Genomic DNA, 20,951 nt, shown 5'->3' with positions numbered 1-20,951 from the left:
GGGCGCGGCGCCCCCTGGCGGAGCGCGCCCCGGCGCTGAGGGGAAACTGAGGCACGCGTCCCGCCATTGCCGGGAATGGCGGCGCTGCTGAGGGCGGAGACACCTCGGGGAACGTGGAGCCCATCCTGAGGCCGAGCAGCGCTTTGTTCCGAGCGCTGAGTGCCGCGTCCTGGCGTTCCGGAAACATCTCCAGGCATGGTGAGTCCATCGCTGTCCTGAGCAGCCACTTCCAATTTTAATCTTCCTTTCTGGTGCCTCAGGTTTGGCTTTTCTGTTTTTGACATTCTGTGCTGGTTTGGTGCGTGGGTCTGAGCTTCACATGAGGGGATGGGGACACAAAACATGCGCTCGTGCATTTTGGGGCCATTTGGGGTCATTTGGGTTCATTGTGGGGCCATTTGGGGTCATTTGGGTTCATTTTGGGACCATTTTGGTTCATTTTGGGGCCATTTTGGGTCCATTTAGGTTCATTTTGGGGTCATTTTGGGTCATTTGGGTTCATTTTGGGACCATTTTGGTTCATTTGGGTTCATCTTGGGACCATTTAGGTTCATTTTTGGGGGCATTTTGGGACCATTTTGGTTCATCCTGGGTTCATTTTGGGACCATTTTGGTTCATTTGGGTTCATTTTGGACCATTTTTGGTCTTTGGACCATTTTTGGTCATTTGGGTTCATTTTGGGACCATTTTGGTTCATTTGGGTTCATTTTGGGACCATTTTGGTTCATTTGGGTGCAGCCCTGGCTGGGCTCTGGTGCTGCCCAAGGTGGATCCATGGAGGAGATCCTTTAATTAATCCCTAATTTATTCTTTAGTCCAGCCCCTGCTCCATCAAGCCATCAGTTTGCTGAAAATATCCCCAGGGTGGACACACCCAGCCTGATCCTGCCTTTTCTCTTGGAAAAACTCAAGGAAATGAGGTGTTGGAGCAGCAGGAAGGCACAGAAATCCCAGCAGGATTGGGATTTTCAGCCCATCATCAGCAGGTGAATCCTCAGAGCTTGAATCCCAAAAATTTACCTCAGTCGCCTCTGGGAGAATTTTTGGATACTCTCAGGTACTCTCAGCATCTAGAAATCTGTCCCACGTTGGTGAGATTTGGAATTTTCCTCCATTCCAACCTTTTCCCTCTGCAAAGTCGCAGGGATGAGGAGGGGTCACCTCATGGTGGTGACACCCCAAACCATCCCTATAAATGGGGGTGGATTTTCCCTGCTTATAAATTGGGAATATTTCCTCTGGAATGCAAAAATTGCCTTTGGAGCAGACAGATTTGGCAGAAAATCTCATTTTAACAACTCCAGTGCTGGAAGAGCCTTTTTAAACTCAATCAGGTTTATCCCAAACCATCCCTATAAACGGGAGTGGCTTTTCCCTATTTATAAATTGGGAATATTTCCTCTGGAATGCAAAAATTGCCTTTGGAGCAGGCAGATTTGGCAGAAAATCTCATTTTAACAACTCCAGTGCTGGAAGAGCCTTTGAGACTCCATCAGGTTCATCAGGGTGAGCTCAACTCAGACAAAATTCTTTGAAACCCACAAAACCCATTAAAAAAAAAAACAACCCACGTGTGCACAAAGCATTTCACTTTGTTGGCTGGATTTAAGTCAAAATAAAAATTATAAAAAATCAAAATCAAACAAACGGATCCTTCAGAGATGCAAAACCCACGAGTTCAGCTGCTGAAGTGGAAGGAGGGGCTGACAAAAAGCTGCACAAAAAGAATTGTGAGAGCGAGGATTTGAAGGAATTTAGAAGGAATTTCTCCTTTTTTTTTTGGGAAAAAGCATCCTCAGACTCGGCATGGAAATGATGCCAAAAAAAACCAAAAAAAAAGGGAATTAATTTTACTTTTTCTTTTAAATTCCAGACTTAAGATGACCAAAACTCTCCAGCAAAGTTGTGCTGCCTTTCCCATGAAAATGTGGAATTTGGGAATCCTTTCCCATGAAAATTTGGAATTTGGGAATCCTTTCCCATGAATTGTGGAATTTGGCAATCCTTTCTGATGAAAATGTGGAATTTGGGAATCCTTTCCCATCAGAGTGTGGAATTTGGGAATCCTTTCCCATGAAAATGTGGAATTTGGCAATCCTTTCTGATGAAAATGTGGAATTTGGGAATCCTTTCCCATGAAAATGTGGAATTTGGGAATCCTTTCCCATCAGAGCCAAAAAAATCAGGAAAAATAATTTGAAAATTTGTAAAAAATCAGGGCAAAAATCGGTAAAAAAATAATCCAAATTCAGCAAAAATATTGGGGAAAAAATCAGCAAAATCCCAGCAAAAATATCAGGAAAAAAGAGCAAAAATTTGCAAAGCCCAGCAAAATTCAGCAAAAGTATCAGAAGAAAATCAACAAAAATTTGGCAGAAAATCAGCAAAAAAAAAAATCACAAAAAAATCACAAAAATATCAGAAGAAAATGAGCAAAAATTTGCAAAACCCAGCAAAAAATAAGCAAAAAAACCCAGAAAAATACCAACAAAAATATCAGAAAAAAGAGCAAAAATTAGCAAAACCCAGCAAAATATCAGCAAAAATTCAGCAGAAAATCGGCAGAAAAATCAGCAAAATATCAGCAAAAATATCAGAAAAAAAGAGCAAAAATTTGCAAAACCCAGCAAAAAACCCAGAAAAAATATCAGAAGAAAATCAGCAAAAAATCAGAAAAAAAATCAGAAAAAAAAAAAAAAGAGAAAAAAATCAACAATTTTCAGCAAAATAATTGGATGTCCAAAGGATTGGTTGCATCAAAAAGTGAATTTCCTTGGGAAGTGCAGATGGAAAAGCAGAGGTTGAAGATCTCTGGGATTCAACTTTTTCCTATTTAAAAAAACCAAAATAAATTAAAAAAAAGAACGTTAAATGAAATATTTTCTGTTCCCTGAATATAAAGGGGAATAAATAAGAAATTTAAATAAAATGAAATATTTTCTCTTCCCTGAAAATAAAATGGGATAAATAAAAAATTTAAATAAAATGAAATATTTTCTCTTCCCTGAAAATAAAAGGGAATAAATAAAAAAAATAAATAAAATGAAATATTTTCTCTTCCCTGAAAATAAAGGGGAATAAATAAAAAATTAAAATAAAATGAAACATTTTCTCTTCCCTGAAAATAAAATGGAATAAATAAGAAATTAAAATAAAATGAAATATTTTCTGTTCCCTGAAAATTGAAGAGAATAAATAAGAAATTTAAGTAAAATGAAATATTTTCTCTTCCCTGAAAATAGAAGAAATAAAAAATTTAAATAAAATGAAATATTTTCTCTCTTTCCAGGGCTGAAATCTTAATTTTGAAGCAAACCCAAGTGCCCGGGCTGCACCTTCTGGTGAGTGCTGCCCAAACTTCACCTCCGGGATATTTTGGGAATCCTTTGGGATTTGGGATTTTGCCCCGGGGCAGCACTGGGGAGATTTGGGAGGGATTTGGGATTTTTGGGATTTTTGAGCTCTGAGCTGTGGCTGTAAAAATCCTCCCTGCTCAATCCAGCCTGGAGCTGAAATCCCGGGAAGTTTCTCTCTGCCACCACCACAAATTCCATTTTTCCTTCCCATTTCCCCCAAAAAAACAAAAAAAATTTGGGTCTGGAGTTACCAAAAAAAAAAAAAAAACCAAAAAAACCCCCTAATTTAGTGAGGAAAGCACTGAATTTCCTCATTTTTCCCTTCACATTTCCCAAAAAATTCCTCATTTTTTCCTTCATATTTCCCAAAAAATACCTCATTTTTTTCCACTGAAATTCCTCATTTTTTTCCTTCACATTTCCCAAAAAATTCCTTATTTTTTCCTTCACATTTCCCCAAAAATTCCTCATTTTTTTCCTTCACATTTCCCAAAAAAATCCCAAGTTTTTTTTTGGGGAAGTTACCAAAAACCCCGTAATTTAGTGAGGAAACCACTGAAATTCCTCATTTTTTTCCCTTCAGATTTCCAAAAAAATTCCTCATTTTTCCTACTGAAATTCCTCATTTTTTCCTTCACATTTCCCAAAAAATTCCTCATTTGTCCCATTGAAATTCCTCATTTTTTTCCTTCACATTTCAAAAAAAACCCAACGCTTTTTTTGGGGAAAAAACCCCATAATTTAGTGAGGAAACCACTGAAATTCCTCTTTTTTTCTCCGGAAAAGCTGAAATCCCAGGAAATTTCTCTCTGCCACCACCAGCTCCAGAAATTCCCTCTTCACATTTCCCAAAAAAACCCAAATTTTGGGTTTGGCATTGCCCAAAAAGGCGATTTAGTGATGAAACCCCTAAAATCAGGGAAATTCGGGATACATCCAAGGATAAAAATTCCCAAAATCTTCACGTTCCCGCTCCAAACTCCAAATTCTCTTCCCATTCCCAAGGCTCAAATCCCATTCCCTGCTCCAAATCCAGGAATTTTGCTCTAATTTGGGTTTTTTATTGGGAATTCCAAACTGGAGCTGGTGAGAAAATCCCAAAAAAGCTGAAAAAAGGGGAAAAAATTCCTGCTCCTGATCCCATTTGGGATATTCTTGTCTCCCCCAATCCAGAGCTGGGATTTGGGAATGGAGCAAAGGAAATTTGGGAATTTTGAATGGCAGATCAGGAGGTAAATGAGGGAATTTTAGGGGAAAATCAGCAGAAATCCCACAGGAATGGGGCCAAAATTCCCAATCTTTGGCGGGAAGGGAAAAATCCTGAAGAAATCCAGAGGGGCTGAGCATCCCAGAGGTGCAAATCCCATTAAATTCCCATGAAATCATGGATAAAATGGGGGGAAACACCCCAAAAATTGGCGGGATTTTGTCCAAAAATCATCAAAATTAAGGATATCGTTGTCAGTGCTGTGAGTTACGTTGTTCCCGCCGGATAAAGTGAATTATGTGGGAACACACAAAAATTTTCCTTCTTTTTTTTTTTTTTAACCAGCCTCACGCTTAAATATCAACTTTTGAGTCCCTCTTTTCAAGCAAAACCCTTAAAAATAAAATAAAATAAAAATCTTAATTTATTTTTAAATTAAATTTAATTAAATTTAATTTAAATCTTATTTTAATTTTAATTTAATTTTAATTTAATTTAAATTTAATTTTAATTTAATTTTAATTTAATTTAAATTTAATTTAAAAAAAAAAAAGCAACAAACTCCCATGACACCGCCTTTAATCGGGGAAATCTTGCGAGCTGGGCAGGATTGAATCCTGATTTTTATTTGGGATGGGAGGAAAAGGAGCTCTGCTCCTTTAAGCTTGGAGAAACTTCCTTAAATCCAGGTGGAGTCAGGATTTCCTGGGATATAAAGTTGCAGGGAGAGGCAGAGGCAGCAGCTGCTTTGCTCGGATCTTCCCCAGCCTCACCATGGTAAGAGAATTAAATTCCAATTTTTTCCACTTTTTTCCCACTTTTTTCCCCTCCTTCCTCAAGGCTTCTGAGCTCGAAATTCCCTTTTTTCCTCCTCTTTTCTCCCGGGAGGGATTTTTAATTCCCAGCTGGAATTGCTCATTAATTCCTGGCTAATTGATTCGGGGTTTGCTCCTTATAAGGGAAAAGTGAGGGATGTGCTTGGAATTCTTGGAGTGGCCCCTCGGTGCTTTTCCCTGCGGCTCTGGAGGCTTGGAAAGTTTTCCAAAAAAAAAAAAAAAGTTGGGATTTTCAAATTTTTTTTTAATATAAATTTTATTTTTATTTTTGTGCGTCTGTGTCGCGCCAGCGTGTTTGTTTTTTTTTTTTTTTTTTTTTCCCTCAATTAAATTATGGATTAAAATGGAAATTTTTCATCCTGCTGCCTGAAATTGTAACACTCCCAATGTGCTGCGACAAGCCCAACTTTTAGTTTTTTTGGATTTTTTTTTTTTTTCTTTAGGAATGAGCTGCCATGTTGCCTTTGTCTGCTCTAAACCCTTGGGATTATCAGAAATGGATCAAATTCCACCTTTTCCATGTCAGTTTTTTCATGGAATCCCTGCCCCAAAACGTTTGCAGCTGCAAAACTGGATTGAGCTGGGGATTAAAAAAAAAAATAAATAAATTAAAAATCTTCAATCCTGATTATTTCTGTCTGCTCCAGCTGAAACTTTTTGGGAGAGAGGATCCCAACTGGAACTTTTTTTTTCTTTTTTTTTTTTTTTTGTGGATGCAAAGGAGCAACTTGTTGGGAAAAAATCCGATTGCAAATGGGAGAAAACTTCAAAAGTGGCTCCCAGGGATTTGGCTTTGAACTTTTCCTTTCGTCTGGCCCGGCTCTAAAAGTTTTAAATATTTCCATGGTGTTCCCAGTGGGAAAATCAGCTGGACAACAATAGCCAGAGTCTGTAAAAGGCACTTCAGCTGGATGCAAATTTTGGGAAGATCCCAAAAAAAAAATCCTCTGGAATATTTAAGAGGAGGGGAAAAGCTCCAATAAGCTGCTGGGCTTTTTTTCCTTCCAGCAGCTCCCAGGTTTTTAATTTCATTTTTTTTTATTTCCTTTGTTCTCCTGGCTGCAGATTCCAGTGCTGGCAGGGCAGCAGGTGCTGGGATGGGATTTGGGAATGGGGCAGGGATGGGATTTGGGAATAGGGCAGGGATGGGATTTGGGAATGGGGCAGGGATGGGATTTGGGATTGGGGCAGGGATGGGGTTTGGGAATAGGGCAGGGATGGGATTTGGGATTGGGGCAGGGATGGGATTTGGGAATAGGGCAGGGATGGGATTTGGGATTGGGGCAGGGATGGGATTTGGGAATGGGGCAGGGATGGGGTTTGGGAATGGGGCAGGGATGGGGTTTGGGAATAGGGCAGGGATGGGATTTGGGATTGGGGCAGGGATGGGATTTGGGAGAGGAGCAGGAATGGGATTTGGGATTGGGGCAGGGATGGGATTTGGGAATGGGGCAGGGATGGGATTTGGGAATAGGGCAGGGATGGGATTTGGGATTGGGGCAGGGATGGGATTTGGGAATGGGGCAGGGATGGGATTTGGGAGTGGGGCAGGGATGGGATTTGGGAATAGGGCAGGGATGGGATTTGGGAGAGGAGCAGGAATGGGGTTTGGGATGGGAGCAGCTGTCCCAGGAAGTTTTGGGATGGGGTTTGGGATGGGAGCAGCTGTCCCGGGAAGTTCTGGGATGGGGTTTGGGATGGGAGCTGGGATGGGGTTTGGGATGGGAGCAGCTGTCCCAGGAAGTTCTGGGATGGGAGCAGCTGTCCCAGGAAGTTCTGGGATGGGGTTTGGAAGTGGAGCAGCTGTCCCAGGAAGTTCTGGGATGGGATTTGGGATGGGAGCAGCTGTCCCGGGAAGTTCTGGGATGGGATTTGGGATGGGAGCAGCTGGCCAGGAAGTTCTGGGATGGGATTTGGGATGGGAGCAGCTGTCCCAGGAAGTTCTGGGAATGGGATTTGGGATGGGAGCAGCTGTCCCGGGAAGTTCTGGGATGGGGTTTGGGATGGGAGCAGCTGTCCCAGGAAGTTCTGGGATGGGAGCAGCTGTCCCAGGAAGTTCTGGGAATGGGATTTGGGATGGGAGCAGCTGTCCCGGGAAGTTCTGGGATGGGGTTTGGGATGGGAGCAGCTGTCCCGGGAAGTTCTGGGATGGGAGCAGCTGTCCCGGGAAGTTCTGGGATGGGATTTGGGATGGGAGCAGCTGTCCCGGGAAGTTCTGGGATGGGATTTGGGATGGGAGCAGCTGTCCCAGGAAGTTCTGGGATGGGGTTTGGGATGGGAGCAGCTGTCCCAGGAAGTTCTGGGATGGGGTTTGGGATGGGAGCAGCTGTCCCAGGAAGTTCTGGGATGGGATTTGGGATGGGAGCAGCTGTCCCAGGAAGTTCTGGGATGGGATGGGAACTATCCCAAGCACGCTGCTGGCGGGGCTGGGCCGGGGCAGCCGCATTCCCACAGAGCGCAGATGGCAGCTGGGACGGGGGAATGGGATCACCCTGATCCCTGATCCCGGCAGGAATGGGATCACCCTAATCCCTGATCTCAGTGGGAATGGGATCACCCTGATCCCTGATCCTGGCAGGAATGGGATCATCAGAATCCCTGATCCTGGCAGGAATGGGATCACCCTGATCCCTGATCCCAGCAGGAATGGGATCATCAGAATCCCTGATCTCAGCGGGAATGGGATCACCCTGATCCCTGATCCCGGCAGGAATGGGATCACCCTGATCCCTGATCTCAGCGGGAATGGGATCACCCCGATCCCTGATCCCGGCAGGAATGGGATTATCAGAATCCCTGATCTCAGTGGGAATGGGATCACCCTAATCCCTGATCTTGGCGGGAATGGGTCACCCTAATCCCTGATCCCGGCAGGAATGGGATCACCCTGATCCCTGATCCCGGCAGGAATGGGATCACCCCGATTCCTGATCCCGGCAGGAATGGGATTATCAGAATCCCTGATCTCAGTGGGAATGGGATCACCCTGATTCCTGATCCCAGCTGCTTCTTTTCCTGACAAGCCCTGGCCCCTGATCCTGGCAGGAATGGGATCATCACAATCCCTGATCCCGGCGGGAATGGGTTCACCCTCATCCCTGATCCCAGTAACTCCTGATCCCAGCAATCCCTGATCCCAGCAGTTCCTTTTCCTGACAATCCCTGATCCTGGCAGGAATGGGATCCCAGCAACTCTTTTTCCAACAATCCCTGATCCCAGCAGGAATGGGATCGCCCCAATCTCTGATCCTGGCAGGAATGGGATCCCAGCAGTTCATTTTCCTGACAGTCCTTGATTCCAGCAGGAATTGGGATCATGACAATCCCTGATCCCAGCTGCTCCTTTTCCTGACAATCCCTGATCCCAGCAGGAATGGGATCGCCCCAATCTCTGATCCCAGCAGGAATGGGATCATCACAATCCCAGATCCCAGTAGCTCCTGATCCCAGCAGGAATGGGATCATCACAATCCCAGATCCCAGTAGCTCCTGATCCCAGCAGGAATGGGAGCACTCCAATCCCTGATCCCGGCAGGAATGGGATCCCAGCAACTCTTTTTTCCCCAACAATCCCAGATCCCAGCAGGAATGGGATCTCCCCATCCCTGATCCCAGTGGGAATGGCTTCGCTCCAGTCCCTGATGCCAGCGGTTCCATTTCCCAACAATCCCTGATCCCCCGATGCTGGCAGCTCCTGATCCCAACATTCCCTCATCCCAGCGGGAATGGGATCCCCGCAGCTCCTTCTCCCGACAATCCTCAATCCCAGCAGCCTCCGATCCCAGCAATCCCTGATCCCAGCGGCTTCCACACCCCGCGGAAGCGGGGCGCTCGTCCCACGCCGGGATCTGGGGGTGTTTGGGCAGCTCGGGGTCGGTTTCCCAGGAATGATCCCGTCCTGCCTTGCTCTATCCTGGCCCTGGTGGCCTCTGGAGCTGCTTGAGGGATGGGAAAATCTCAGCACATCCACGCCTGAGGAATGAGGCGGAAAAGTTTCCTTGGATCCTTTCCCTGCCACGAGTGGTCGGTGCCCCGGGATGTCCGGCTGGAATCCTGTGGAGCCTCCTGGGCACTTTGGGAGTCGGTGCACTTCCCTGGAGTTTTGGGATCTGCTGCTCCCCCTCTAATCCGGGTTTACCTGTGCAGCCCCCACAGGTGAGAGGAGGCGAGACCTGGGCCAGGCTGCCCGTGGCTAACGCCACAAACAACGGGATCCGCCGCCCTGCTGGCCCTTCCCGGCTGGATCAGCTCCCTTTCCCAGCCATCCCTTGGCATTCCCGGCTGGAATCTGGGGCAGGAGGCTGCGCCGTGCCTTTGATCCCGGCGTGCTGGCAGCAGCGGGTGCCAATTATCCAGGGAAGTGCCCAGGGAGCCTCCGGGAGCTTCCCCGGAGTCCCGCTGGAGATGACCTGGATGGATCCAGGCTCTGCCCGGGGCCATCCCTGTTTTCTCCATCCCTGTTTGCTCCATCCCTGTTTTCTCCATCCCTGTTTTCTCCAGCTTGGCTCAGGATTTCCAAGCTTGGCTTCTCCCTGAGCTCTTTTTTCCGGGGTGAGGAGCGTGGTGCTGGTGTCCCATCGGGATGTGAGGGATCAGCAGAGGACCTGAGGAGCCAGCAGCTCCTTCCTCCCTCCTTCCCCGGCTGGGGAGCCTTTCCCAGGAGATCCCGGGTTGATCCCGGCTCCGCTCCTGCTGGAACTCCCATGGGGCTGGAACTCCCCATCCACGGGATGTGTGAAATTCCCATTTCCCTTTTCCAGAGGGAGTGCATTTCCACCCACGGGATGTGTAAAATTCCCATTTCCCTTTTCCAGAGGGAGTGCATTTCCACCCACGGGATGTGTGCAATTCCCATTTCCCTTTTCCAGAGGGAGTGCATTTCCATTTATGGGTTGTATAAAATTCCCATTTCCCTTTTTGAGACGGAGTGATTTCCATCCACTCCCCATCCACGGGATGTGTGAAATTCCCATTTCCCTTTTCCAGAGGGAGTGCATTTCCACCCTCGGGATGTGTAAAATTCCCATTTCCCTTTTTGAGAACGGAGTGATTTCCATCCACTCCCCATCCACGGGATGTGTGAAATTCCCATTTCCCTTTTCCAGAGGGAGTGCATTTCCACCCACGGGATGTGTAAAATTCCCATTTTCCCTTTTCCAGAGGGAGTGCATCTCCATGCACAGGATGTGTAAAATTCCCATTTTCCCTTTTCCAGAGGGAGCGCATTTCCACCCACAGGATGTGTAAAATTCCCTTTTCCAGAGGGAGTGCATTTCCACCCTCAGGCTGTGTAAAATTCCCATTTCCCTTTTCCAGAGGGAGTGCATTTCCACCCTCGGGCTGTGTAAAATTCCCATTTTTCCTTTTCCAGAGGGAGTGCATTTCCACCCTCGGGCTGTGTAAAATTCCCATTTTCCCTTTTCCAGAGGGAGTGCATTTCCACCCTCGGGCTGTGTAAAATTCCCATTTTCCCTTTTCCAGAGGGAGTGCATTTCCACCCTCGGGACGTGTAAAATTCCCATTTTCCTTTTCCAGAGGGAGTGCATTTCCATGCACAGGATGTGTAAAATTCCCATTTCCTTTTCCAGAGGGAGTGCATTTCCATGCACAGGATGTGTAAAATTCCCATTTTCCCTTTTCCAGAGGGAGTGCATTTCCACCCTCGGGCTGTGTAACATTCCCATTTTCCCTTTTCCAGAGGGAGTGCATTTCCACCCTCGGGCTGTATAAAATTCCCATTTTCCTTTTCCAGAGGGAGTGCATTTCCACCCATGGGATGTGTAAAATTCCCATTTCCCTTTTCCAGAGGGAGTGCATTTCCACCCTCGGGCTGTGTAAAATTCCCATTTTCCCTTTTCCAGAGGGAGTGCATTTCCACCCACAGGATGTGTGCAATTCCCTTTTCCAGAGGGAGTGCATTTCCACCCTCGGGCTGTGTAACATTCCCATTTTCCCTTTTCCAGAGGGAGTGCATTTCCACCCTCGGGCTGTGTAACATTCCCATTTTCCCTTATCCAGAGGGAGTGCATTTCCACCCTCGGGCTGTGTAAAATTCCCATTTCCCCTTTTCCAGAGGGAGTGCATTTCCACCCTCAGGATGTGTAAAATTCCCTTTTCCAGAGGGAGTGCATTTCCATGCACAGGATGTGTAAAATTCCCATTTTTCCTTTTCCAGAGGGAGTGCATTTCCACCCTCGGGCTGTGTAAAATTCCCATTTTCCCTTTTCCAGAGGGAGTGCATTTCCACCCTCGGGCTGTATAAAATTCCCATTTTCCTTTTCCAGAGGGAGTGCATCTCCATCCACATCGGGCAGGCCGGGGTGCAGATGGGCAATGCCTGCTGGGAGCTCTACTGCCTGGAGCACGGCATCCGGGCCGACGGGACCATTCCCGGCTCCAAGCAGGTGAAATCCATGGATCCCAGCTCCGAGCAGGTGGATTCCTCCTTCGAGACCTTCTTCTGCGAGACGGCGTCTGGCAAGCACGTGCCCCGGGCCGTGTTCATCGACCTGGAGCCCACTGTCATTGGTAAAACCAGGATTTCTCCCTCATCCCTCTTCATCCGGAATTCCCAACTTTTTTTTTCCATGGGTTCCCGTTGCTCCCGCTCCTCTGCTCCGGTTAAATGTCCCCGGCCATTGGAAGCAGATGGAATTTACGCCTCCAAAGGGATTCCAAGTAAATTCCCACTTCCAGAGGGAATTTACGCTTCCGTGGTTGTCGCTGAGTTGGTTCCCTCCTTTTGGGACCTTCAGCAGGTGGAAAATATCCTGGATTTGCCAGCCTTGCTGCTCCTGGCTGGAATTCCACCATCCCACGGCCAGATGTGGCACATCCGGACCTGGCTGTCCTCCTTGGCCACCTTGATCTCTTGGAGATCTTTTCCAACCTGATGGATCCCAAAAGATTCCCACTTCCCCTTCCAGCTCCCTCGGGGATCTCTGGGTGTTTGTTTGTGTGGCACCTCCATTTGAGATGTCTTCCTGGGAATGAAGAAGGATTTATTTGGGAAACGACTCCAAATCCAACCACCTGCTCCTGCCCTCCAGGCTCCTCCTCCTATCTTTCCATCTGGGATGTGACTCATTAGTCCTAATTAAAGGGTTGCAGGCTTTTGTTTGGGTTCTGCTTAATTTTTAGACGCCTCATTAAGGTGTTCAGTGCAGAACTTAATGAGCGAGCCAGGAGATTATGGGATGTGCCCAGCGTTGGGATGGAGTGGATCTAAAAACCCTCTGGACTGGGTCAGGTGGAAATGCCAACGCTGGAGGAGCTTTGTCCGTGTCCCTTCCCTGCTGGAGAAGGTGGAAGAGACGGAGGGATGGAGGTGGAGCTCCCAGACTTCTCCTCCAAGCTGCCTGTGGTAACCAATCCCACAAAAACGCTGGAATTGGGGTGTCCTCGCTCAATAACCCAGATAAATTTAGGATTTCAGGCTAGGTGTAGGGTGAGGATGGAGTTCTGGTGGGAGTTTATTCCTCCCCATTCCGTTATTCCCACAACTCTTCCCTAACCGTGCCACGACCTGCTGCTGGACATCCCACGGGTTTTGCTCCATCAGCTTCTCCCAGAACGTTCCCTGGTGCTCTGCTCTGGCTGATTTCTCCTCCTGGTGCAGATGAGATCAGGACTGGGACCTACCACGGGCTCTTCCACCCGGAGCAGCTCATCAGTGGCAAGGAGGACGCGGCCAACAACTACGCCCGGGGCCACTACACCATCGGCAAGGAGATCATCGACACCGTGCTCAGCAGGATCCGCAAAATGGTGAGGGGCAGGGGTCTGAAAATCAAAAAAAACACCTTAAATTAAAAACTATCGCTGGGGGAGGTGGTTGGTGCTGCTGTTGGGATTTGGTTTGGGGCTCGGGGAACCCTCTGGGTTTGTGTGTTGGCCCTAAAAGCAGAGGATTGACGCGTTAAAACCGGGCTCAAGGTGCTCGGGGAGTGCTCCAAGAAGAATTTTGTGCTGTGTTATTTGGGATAGGCATCCGTCCTTAAATGGATAAATATCCATTTATTTTGGGATAGTCATTCCAGTCCTTACAGGGATAAATATCCATTTCTTTGAGGATGGTTATCCCAGTCCTTACAGAGACAAATATCCATTTAGTTTGGGATAGTCATCCCAATCCTCAAATGGATAAATATCCATTTATTTTGGGATAGTCATCCCAGTCCTTATAGGGATAAATACCCATTTATTTTGGGATAGTTATCCCAGTCCTTACAGAGACAAATATCCATTTAGTTTGGGATAGTTATCACAGTCCTTACAGGGATAAATATCCATTTATTTTGGGATAGTCATTCCAGTTCTTACAGGGATAAATATCCATTTATTTTGGGATAGTCATTCCAGTCCTTACAGGGATAAATACCCATTTCTTTGAGGATGGTTATCCCAGTCCTTACAAAGACAAATATCCATTTAGTTTGGGATAGTCATTCCAGTCCTTATAGGGATAAATATCCATTTTCCTGAAATAGTTATCCCAGTCCTTAAAGAGAAAAATATCCATTTATTTTGGGATAGTTATCCCAGTCCTTATAGGGATAAATATCCATTTCTTTGAGGATAGTTATCCCAGTCCTTAAAAGGATAAATATCCATTTATTTTGGGATAGTTATCCTAATCCTTAAGTGGATAAATATCCATTTCTTTTGGGGATAGTTATCCCAGTCCTTAAAGGGAAAAATATCCATTTATTTTGGGATAGTTATCCCAGTCCTTAAATAGATAAATGTCCATTTCTTTGGGAATAGTCATCCCAGTCCTTACAGGGAAAAATATCAATTTATTTTGGGGTAGTTATCCCAGTCCTTAAAAGGATAAATATCCATTTATTTTGGGGATAGTTATCCCAATCCTTAAATGGATAAATGTCCATTTATTTTGGGGATAGTTATCCCAGTCCTTAAATGGATAAATATCAATTTATTTTGGGGATAGTTATCCCAGTCCTTAAGTGGATAAATATCCATTTTTTGGGGATAATCATTCCAGTCCTTAAATAGATAAATGTCCATTTCTTTTGGGAATAGTCATCCCAGTCCTTAAATGGATAATTATCCATTTATTTTGGGATAGTTATCCCAGTCCTTAAAGGGAAAAACATCCATTTCTTTTGGGATAGTTATCCCAGTCCTTAAAGGGAAAAACATCCATTTCTTTTGGGATAGTTATCCCAGTCCTTAAATAGATAAATGTCCATTTCTTTGGGAGTAGTCATCCCAGTCCTTACAGGGAAAAATATCAATTTATTTTGGGGTAGTTATCCCAGTCCTTAAAAGGATAAATATCCATTTATTTTGGGGATAGTTATCCCAATCCTTAAATGGATAAATGTCCATTTATTTTGGGGATAGTTATCCCAGTCCTTAAATGGATAAATTTCAATTTATTTTGGGGATAGTTATCCCAGTCCTTAAGTGGATAAATATCCATTTTTTGGGGATAGTTATCCCAGTCCTTAAAGGGAAAAATATCCATTTATTTTGGGATAGTTATCCCAGTCCTTAAATAGATAAATGTCCATTTCTTTTGGGAATAGTCATCCCAGTCCTTACAGGGATAAATGTCCATTTCTTTTGGAATAGTTATCCCAGTCCTTACAGGGATAAATATCCATTTCTTTTGGAGATAGTTATCCCAGTCCTTAAAGGGAAAAATATCCATTTCTTTTAAGGATAATTATCCTAGTCCTTAAGTGGATAAATATCCATTTATTTTGGGGATAGTCATCCCAGTCCTTAAATGGATAAATATCAATTTATTTTGGGGATAGTTATCCCAGTCCTTAAATGGATAATTATCCATTTATTTTGGGATAGTTATCCCTGTCCTTAAAGGGAAAAACATCCATTTCTTTTGGGATAGTTATCCCAGTCCTTAAAGGGAAAAACATCCATTTCTTTTGGGATAGTTATCCCAATCCTTAAAGGGAAAAACATCCATTTCTTTTGGGATAGTTATCCCAGTCCTTAAATGGATAAATGTCCGTTTCTTTGGGGATAGTTATCCCAATCCTTAAATGGATAAATATCCATTTCTTTTGGGATAGTTATCCCAGTTCTTAAAGGGAAAAATATCCATTTTCTTGGGATAGTTATCCCAGTCCTTACAGGGAAAAGTATCCCTTTTCTTGGAAATAGTTTTCCCAGCCTGTAAAGGGGAACAATATCCATTTTCTTGGGATAGTTATCCCAGTCCTTACAGGGATAAATATCCATTTTCTTGGGATAGTTATCCCAGTCCTTACAGGGATAAATATCCATTTCTTTTGGGGATAGTTATCCCAGTCCTTAAAGGGAAAAATATCCATTTATTTTGGGATAGTTATCCCAGTCCTTGCAGGGATAAATACCCATTTTCTTGGGATAGTTATCCCAGTCCTTACAGGGATAAATACCCATTTTCTTGGGATAGTTATCCCAGTCCTTGCAGGGATAAATATCCAATATTCTCGGGATGGTTTTCGGGATAAATGTCCCATGTTCTGCTGCAGGCTGACCAGTGCAGTGGACTCCAAGGCTTCCTGGTGTTCCACAGCTTCGGAGGAGGCACCGGCTCCGGCTTCACCTCGCTCCTCATGGAGCGGCTCTCCGTGGAGTACAGCAAGAAATCCAAGCTGGAATTCTCGGTGTACCCGGCCCCGCAGGTGTCCACGGCCGTGGTGGAGCCCTACAACTCCATCCTGACCACCCACACCACGCTGGAGCACTCGGACTGCTCCTTCATGGTGGACAACGAGGCCATCTACGACATCTGCCACCGCAACCTGGACATCGAGCGCCCCACCTACACCAACCTCAACCGGCTCATCGGGCAGATCGTGTCCTCGGTCACGGCCTCGCTGCGCTTCAACGGCGCCCTCAACGTGGACCTCATCGAGTTCCAGACCAACCTGGTGCCCTACCCGCGCATCCACTTCCCGCTCACCACCTACGCGCCCATCGTCTCGGCCGAGAAGGCCTACCACGAGCAGCTCTCCGTGCCGGAGATCACCAACGCCTGCTTCGACTTCTCCAACCAGATGGTCAAGTGCGACCCGCGGCGCGGCAAGTACATGGCGTGCTGCCTGCTCTACCGCGGCGACGTGGTGCCCAAGGACGTCAACGCCGCCATCGCCGCCATCAAGACGCGCCGCTCCATCCAGTTCGTGGACTGGTGCCCCACGGGTTTCAAGGTGGGCATCAACTACCAGCCGCCCACGGTGGTGCCCGGCGGCGACCTGGCCAAGGTGCAGCGCGCCGTCTGCATGCTGAGCAACACCACGGCCATCGCCGAGGCCTGGGCCCGCCTGGACCACAAGTTTGACCTGATGTACGCCAAGCGCGCCTTCGTGCACTGGTACGTGGGGGAGGGCATGGAGGAGGGCGAGTTCTCCGAGGCCAGGGAGGACCTGGCGGCCCTGGAGAAGGATTACGAGGAGGTGGGACGGGACTCGGCGGACGGGGAGGAGGATGAGGGGGATGAGGATGAGTGTTGAGGGGCTGGGCGTGGACGCACGCTCGTGTTCCGGAGGTGCCGGAGCGCCGGCCGGCTTTGATGTTTAAACCTCCCCTGCTTGCGTGGTTTGGGCTGGCAGAGCTCCTCTGCAGCCTGGGTGTCTTGAGCTTTATCCCGCTGCTGTTGACCGACGAGCGACGCTGAGCCAGGCCTAACCTAGGCCTGACGTCCCGCCTAGCCAGGAGATCCCGGTTCCGAATCCAGGGAACGCTGCAAGCCGCCTGCTTTGGCTGCCGTGGCAAAACTCTTCCTCCTTGTTCTTTAAAGCACTTTGGAATTTGAAACGCACCTGTAAGCGTCTGTGCAAACGGCTTTTTTGGATATGAATAAAGAGGGGTTTTTTTTTGGCTCAGAATTCCTTGGATTCCCCCAGGGGCGTTTCACGGCGAGGTTCTCGCTCCCAGATGTCCCGAGGAGAAGAGGAGATGCTGCTCAGGGTGTGCTCTGAGAGTCATCCACCCTCATGAGTGCTCTGGGGGAAGTGTCCTACATCCTGAGGGAATTTCTGTCTGGAGCTGGCGGCTGCTCCGGGAATTCCATGGCTGGGATTGGGGGATCAGCTCTCAGTCATTGAGGAGCACTTTTTGGCCTCCTCGCCGCCTTCGGTGGAGCTCAGGTGTTGCCTGAGCAAATCCTGGTGGTTTGGGGGAGTGCTGAGGATTTGGGAAATATTCCCAAAGCGGGGAAATCCAGCCAGGAATGGGGAGAGCAGAGGGGAGCTCTGATCTTTGGGACAGCAGGTGGAAGGATCCCAAAACTCTTTGGTGGCCTTAAAAGGACCGGGTTGGAGGTGGCCTCTGGGAAGGTCCAGATCCCTTGAGTCACCCTCAAAGCCACCATCCCAGATTCTCCCTGAGAAAATTCCAAATCCAGCTGGGAATGGGGACAGGGAAAGAGGGGAGATGTGTTTGATCTTTGGGACAGGAGGTGGAAGGATCCCAAAACTCTTTGGTGGCCTTAAAAGGACCGGGTTGGAGGTGGCCTCTGAGAAGGTCCAGGTCCATTGAGCCACCCCAAAGATTTTCACCCCAAAATCCCCATCCCAGATTCTCCCTGAGAAAATTCCAAATCCAGCTGGGAATGGGGACAGGGAAAGAGGGGAGATGTGTTTGATCTTTGGGACAGCAGGTGGAAGGATCCCAAAACTCTTTGGTGGCCCCTGAGAAGGTCCAGGTCCCAAAGCCACCATCCCAGACTGTCCCTGAGAAGATTCCAAATCCAGCTGGGAATGGGGACAGGGAAAGGGATTGGAGCCGTCCCATGGGCGGAGTCGCTTTGGAAAGGAGAGGAGAAGGATTTTGGGGAAAACCCCACAGGTTTTTGGGAAAAACCAAAGATTTTGAGGAAAAACCCACAGATTTTGGGGAAAACCCCACGGATTTTGGGGAAAACCCCAGAGATTCTGGGAAAACCCCAGAGATTTTGGGGAAAACCCAAGAGATTTTGGGGAAAAGCCCACGGATTTTGGGGAAAACCCCACAGGTTTTGGGGAAAACCCCACAGGTTTTTGGGAAAACCCCACGGATTTTGGGGAAAACCCCAGAGATTTTGGGGAAAACCCCAGAGATTTTGGGAAAACCCCACGGATTTTGGGGAAAACCCCACGGACTTTGGGGAAAACCCCAGAGATTTTGAGGAAAACCCCACGGATTTTGGGGAAAACCCCACGGATTTGGGGAAAACCCCAGAGATTTTGGGGAAAACCCCAGAGATTTTGGGGAAAACCCCAGAGATTTTGGGGAAAACCCCAGAGATTTTGAGGAAAACCCCAGAGATTTTAGGGAAAACCCTACAGATTTTTGGGAAAACCCCAGAGATTTTGGGGAAAACCCCACGGATTTTGGGGAAAACCCCAGAGATTTTGGGGAAAACCCCACGGATTTGGGGAAAACCCCAGAGATTTTGGGGAAAACCCCAGAGATTTTGGGGAAAACCCCACGGATTTGGGGAAAACCCCACGGATTTTGGGAAAACCCCACGGATTTTGGGGAAAACCCCAGAGATTTTGGGGAAAACCCCACGGATTTGGGGAAAACCCCAGAGATTTTGGGGAAAACCCAAGAGATTTTGGGGAAAAGCCCACGGATTTTGGGGAAAACCCCAGAGATTTTGGGAAAACCCCAGAGATTTTGGGGAAAACCCCACGGATTTGGGGAAAACCCCAGAGATTTTGGGGAAAACCCCAGAGATTTTGGGAAAACCCCACGGATTTTGGGGAAAACCCCACGGATTTTGGGAAAACCCCACGGACTTTGGGGAAAACCCCAGAGATTTTGGGGAAAACCCCACGGATTTTGGGAAAACCCCAGAGATTTTGGGGAAAACCCCAGAGATTTTGGGGAAAACCCCACGGATTTGGGGAAAACCCCAGAGATTTTGGGGAAAACCCCAGAGATTTTGGGAAAACCCCACGGATTTGGGGAAAACCCCACAGGTTTTGGGGAAAACCCCATGGATTTTGGGGAAAACCTCACGGATTTTGGGAAAACCCCAGAGATTTTGGGGAAAACCCCACGGATTTGGGGAAAACCCCAGAGATTTTGGGGAAAACCCCAGAGATTTTGGGAAAACCCCACGGATTTTGGGGAAAACCCCACGGATTTTGGGAAAAACCCCATGGATTTTGGGGAAAACCCCAGAGATTTTGGGAAAACCCCAGAGATTTTGGGGAAAACCCCAGAGATTTTGGGGAAAACCCCAGAGATTTTGGGGAAAACCCCAGAGGTTTTGGGGAAAACCCCACGGATTTTGGGAAAACCCCAGAGATTTTGGGAAAACCCCACGGATTTGGGGAAAACCCCACGGATTTTGGGGAAAACCCCACGGATTTTAGGGAAAACCCTACAGATTTTGTGGAAAACCCCACGGATTTTGGGAAAACCCCAGAGATTTTGGGGAAAACCCCAGAGATTTTGGGAAAACCCCAGAGATTTTGGGGAAAACCCCAGAGATTTTGAGGAAAACCCCACGGATTTTGGGGAAAACCCCAGAGATTTTGGGGAAAACCCCAGAGATTTTGAGGAAAACCCCAGAGATTTTAGGGAAAACCCTACAGATTTTTGGGAAAACCCCAGAGATTTTGGGGAAAACCCCACGGATTTTGGGGAAAACCCCACGGATTTTGGGAAAACCCCACGGATTTTGGGAAAACCCCACGGATTTTGGGAAAACCCCAGAGATTTTGGGGAAACCCTACGGATTTTGGGAAAACCCCACGGATTTTGGGGAAAACCCCAGAGATTTGGGGAAAACCCCAGAGATTTTGGGGAAAACCCCACGGATTTTGGGGAAAACCCCAGAGATTTTGGGGAAAACCCCAGAGATTTTGGGGAAAACCCCAGAGATTTTGGGAAAACCCCAGAGATTTTGGGGAAAACCCCACGGATTTTGGGGAAAACCCCAGAGATTTTGGGGAAAACCCCAGAGATTTTGGGGAAAACCCCACGGATTTTGGGAAATCCCCACGGATTTTGGGGAAACCCCAGAGATTTTGGGAAAACCCCACGGATTTTGGGAAAACCCCACGGATTTTGGGGAAAACCCCACGGATTTTGGGAAAACCCCACGGATTTTGGGGATCTGGAGCTCCAATCCTCCCTGCAGGAGGTGAGTCCTTGACCTGTGACTTCAGCTCCATTTTCTCATCCTGGAATGGTGAAGCTGCTCCTCCGAAATTCCAGCCTGAGGAACGTCGGGGACATCCCTGGCCCACCCCTGCACCATCCTTAATTGCATTCTCCCCATAATTAAGCCAAGGAGTTAATGACTTTGTGCTGATAGGGAATTCTACAGAACCTTTTTGGTAAATTGTTTGAGCTAGGCCATTCGTTAAGCGCTTTAATTTGAATTTCATTTTTTAATTGAAAGGTTAAAAACTTCGTTGATGGAGGGACTTTAATTTGAATTTCATTTTTTAATTGAAAAGTTAAAAACTTCGTTGATGGAGGGACTTTAATTTGAATTTCATTTTTTAATTGAAAAGTTAAAAACTTCGTTGATGGAGGGACTTTGATTTGAATTTCATTTTTTAATTGAAAGG

General features: G+C 46.9%; 1 protein-coding gene across 7 annotated transcripts; it reads left to right on the top strand.

Moving 5' to 3' along the window:
* Window positions 1–26: 26 nt before the first annotated feature.
* Window positions 27–17,257, top strand: TUBAL3 (tubulin alpha like 3). Of its 7 annotated transcripts, none has more exons than XM_085568774.1 (7): window positions 27–198; window positions 817–1,058; window positions 3,291–3,342; window positions 5,283–5,341; window positions 11,685–11,928; window positions 13,019–13,167; window positions 15,909–17,257. In XM_085568774.1, exons 4-7 carry the CDS (start codon window positions 5,339–5,341, stop codon window positions 16,890–16,892), a joined length of 1,380 nt encoding a protein of 459 aa, XP_085424900.1. In that variant the 5' UTR covers window positions 27–198; window positions 817–1,058; window positions 3,291–3,342; window positions 5,283–5,338; the 3' UTR covers window positions 16,893–17,257. The 7 variants fall into 7 exon arrangements, with proteins under 7 accessions (XP_085424900.1, XP_085424901.1, XP_085424902.1 ...); XM_085568775.1 differs by having other exon boundaries at window positions 817–1,092; XM_085568776.1 differs by lacking the exon at window positions 817–1,058.
* Window positions 17,258–20,951: the final 3,694 nt, after the last annotated feature.

The sequence above is a fragment of the Lonchura striata genome, chromosome 1A (assembly GCF_050655825.1).
Source record: "Lonchura striata isolate lonStrDom1 chromosome 1A, ASM5065582v1, whole genome shotgun sequence".
Taxonomy (NCBI): domain Eukaryota; kingdom Metazoa; phylum Chordata; class Aves; order Passeriformes; family Estrildidae; genus Lonchura; species Lonchura striata.
Note: the sequence above shows the minus strand (reverse complement) of the source record. Positions and strands in the feature narration are given on the sequence as shown.